Raw genomic sequence first — 3,590 nt, forward strand, 5'->3', positions numbered from 1 at the left:
ATTCTCAATTATTCATTATCAGTTCTTCAGTTAATTGTACAAGTATTATAAGTTATTTTCTATTTGCTGAGGAAATTTAAATGTAAAATAAATACAAAATACATTTGTGGTTTAATGAACACTTGATGAAGCTTTTTTTTTTTTTTTTTTTCCTGAGGTATTCCTTTTGGTCTGGTTTTATCCCAGATCTGGTTTTCTATTTCTGCAGGAATAGTCTATTAAACCACACAATGGATCTGTGAAATTGTAGACCAAGTTCATTGTGAGAACTTGAGTTTTAATTACATTAGACATATTTTTTGATTTCATCATACAATACCAATACAAAAGCACCACCCATGCCTCTCAATACATTGGACCAGGCACCTTTGAAGAAAGCATTGGCTCCTTCGTCTTTTGCGATCTTCCTCCAGCAGTCAATTGTCCCCGTGTACATAATATCAGCTGTGGAGACAAATGTGGGTCAGGGGTCCATAAATCTGGAGGGAAGAGACTTTCCCTTTGAAAGATACCCAAGGTCACTTGGCCATTAAGCCCCAGCCCTATGCAACATTCCACTGGATATTCTCCTCCTTTGTATAACTGTTAGGCTGGGCTCCCATTATTCTACTCCTCCCAAGATCAATGAAGAACCTGGGCAATTAACCAACCAATTCACATGCTGTCAAACTAAAGCAGGAGTATTACACTGCATGGTTGCCTTTTTTGTGGAGGAGAGAACAGGGGTTAGTCTCACATTATACTACCCAAGATTATACGTACAATTAAGGGCTAAAACTATTAACTTGAACCACACTAGACTGCTAACATTTTTATTTTGCTTTAACAATGACAATTTCATATATTTCAACTATGAAGCAAAAATGTTTCTATCAAAGCAGATTGCTGTCACCCAGCTAAAACAGCCTCTCACTATATTTGAAACAAGGGAAGCAAGAATTCTTTCTAAATAAATTAGCTGATTATTTCTTTTCCCTTGTTTCTGCACTTGGGCTCTAAGAAAAGAAGGTCTAAGTGTCCTAGTTAGGGTAGACTTTTAAATGTCTCATTTTTTATATTATCTCTAGTGAAAACAAATATTTTCTCTAAAGGAATCGAGACTGTTGGAGTAATCAGTCTTTCCCCTAAGTTCTTATCACATACTTTTGCCAATTAATTTAGGATAATGAAAACTGAGAGAAAGCTTAATAGTATTCTCTTTGGGCAAAATATAATTTGAAATCAGTAGAGCCTATGCTTACCCCCTTTTCGGCCAGACTGCATCATCATCCTACGACGAACAGTGTCAAAGGGGTAGGACACCAGCCCTGCCACCGCTGTCACAGTCTGGGCAATCATCCAGCTCACAATAATGTGCACGTTCTTGGGGTCCGGTAACATCCCTGTGGGCAGAGCCAAGAAGTGGCCATGAGGTGACTGCTCTCAGCAGCTTGGTCAAAAGCAGGTGAAGGGGAGGAGGCTATTGCATCTCTAACCCTATGTTCACCCTTCTGGAAGAATCACCCCTTGTAAGGATTCTTCACAGATGACCCTGCAGCCAGCAAAAGTTGGCTGCTGCCTTCTGTGGACTCATGGAAGTCAGAATCCTGCATGTTGAAGGTGAAGTTGCTCCAGTTAACTGATTCAAGCTGTGGCAGGAGGGAGTTAGGCTCCCCTTCTTCCTCTCTGATTTACTCAAGCCCAGAGTTTATTTCAGTAGAGGTTATGGAGAATCCTTTGGCTCATAATTTATCCCTACCACATCACCTCATTCAGAAGCCTCAGTTTAGCCCAGAGACTAGAAAAGAACACGATTAATCAATGTAAAGTCCTTTGTGAGTTATAGGTCCCATTGGATCCTCTTTCCACACACCCTCCTCTTCCTCCTCACCCGCTGCCCCTGGTTGCCCCCTCTCTCACCCTTGGCAGTGTCATAGACTCCGAAGTAGGCAGCCCTGTAGATAATGATGCCCTGGACTGAGACGTTGAAACCCTGGTAGAGACCCTTCAGGCCATCAGATTTGAAGATCTTGGTGATACAGTTGCCTAGACCAGTGAACTCACGCTGGTCTGCGCTCTTGCCCACATCGGCAGCCAATCTGGTCCTAGCAAAGTCCAGCGGGTAGACAAAGCAGAGAGACGTGGCCCCAGCTGCCCCACCGGAAGCCAGGTTACCAGCAAAGTAGCGCCAGAACTGCTTATGCCGATCCACACCCCCCAGGAAGATCTGCTTGTACTTGTCCTTGAAGGCGAAGTTGAGAGCTTGGGTGGGGAAGTAACGGATCACGTTGGCCAGGTTACCCCTCCAGAAGGAAAGAAAGCCCTGCTCCTTGGGGATTCTCACCACGCAATCAATGATCCCTTTGTACTGTTTCTCAACACTGATCTGTTTGCTGGCATGCTGGACCTGGGGGAAGAGGCAGGGGTGGGTAACAGAGGATAGACAAGGTAGAGACGGGAAGAGGACAGGAGAGAAAGGACTGCATTTCCTCAATCCCCTTTTTTCACTCCTTTCCCCTCAGGAGAGGCAGGAGAAAACCTCAATTTCCTTTGAAAAAAGTATCAGGAAATCAGTGAAGAAATATAAATAGGTTGTTACTTGGACAACCAGCCCAAAAAATCCAATCTGCCTTACGGCATTTGAGGAAAAATGTTCAACGAAATAAACTGTGTAAAGATAATCACTTATTCATTCAATTTTTTCCTAGGAGTTCACTGAAAGATAGAAATAAAGATCCCTGCCCCAAAGGGCTCCTGAATTAATAGACATGGTGAACAGAAAGAGGATAATTCCTCAGTGTCACTCCAGTCTCCTTGCAGGTGAGGATCTCAGGGTAGTAGATGTTACAACACGAAACACAATAAATCCACTGAGCATCAGCCTGAAAATTTTCAAGTAGATTGTCCAAGTAATTAATTACTGAGTGATGCGTTGCTGTTGTGACCAATTTGTTGGGGTCTTTTTCTGGCTGCTAATTTTGACTCTCAAGCTGAGCTATTCTACACTGAGAAGCCCTTGCCTTCTGGGCAGGGGGAGATAAACAGAATAGACGGGGCAATGATTATACATCCTTCAGGGACCAGGCAGAGGAGAAAAAGATTGGGGGAGTGCAGCGGTCTGAGTTAATTCTGAAAATTGTTTCTTAATGTCTCAAAACTTAAGTTTCTTCATCTGTAAAGTGGATGGTAATGATTTTTCTCTTGCGGAGATAAGGATGAATGAAGTCATGCGGATGTCCATCCCAGCACACTGGATGGGGACACAGTAATCATGAGTAACTTTTCAACTTTGCAAGGTGGGTGAGGACAAGAAGGTGCCTGGAATGTTGAAAATCAAAAGGTGAGGCCGGCCCAGGAGGCCTGGAGTGGAGCTCCAGTGGTGTCCCAGGCGCAGGAGCTGGCTTGCTCCAGAGCGACTCAGGGTGCGGTTTCCATATATAGACACCCGAACGCCGGGCGCCACCCGACACCAGGAATCTGCTACTGACGCCGAACCTGGCTACGCAGAGGGCACCTTCTCCTTCGCGCAGGCCGGGAGCCCGGGCCTGGGGCCTAGTTCAGATTGTCTGCGGAGCCCGCGCCCCGCATCGCGGAGGTTCCGCCGACACCCG

The 3,590-nt window shown here is 44.9% G+C and overlaps 1 protein-coding gene across 1 annotated transcript in view; it reads right to left on the minus strand.

Moving 5' to 3' along the window:
- Nucleotides 1-132: 132 nt before the first annotated feature.
- The window catches only part of Slc25a4 (solute carrier family 25 member 4), a 3,852-nt gene continuing 394 nt past the window's right edge, over nt 133-3,590 (minus strand). Inside the window, exons 2-4 of the mRNA XM_010619748.3 lie at nt 1,900-2,386; nt 1,242-1,382; nt 133-444 (exon numbers count right to left, since the gene is read on the minus strand). Of these exons, the coding sequence (XP_010618050.1) occupies nt 287-444; nt 1,242-1,382; nt 1,900-2,386 (786 nt within the window). The 3' untranslated portion in view covers nt 133-286. The remainder of the gene's footprint in view (nt 445-1,241; nt 1,383-1,899; nt 2,387-3,590) is intronic.

This window comes from Fukomys damarensis, unplaced genomic scaffold (assembly GCF_012274545.1).
Source record: "Fukomys damarensis isolate Sample0158 unplaced genomic scaffold, DMR_v1.0_HiC HiC_scaffold_18, whole genome shotgun sequence".
NCBI classification, from domain to species: Eukaryota; Metazoa; Chordata; class Mammalia; order Rodentia; family Bathyergidae; genus Fukomys; species Fukomys damarensis.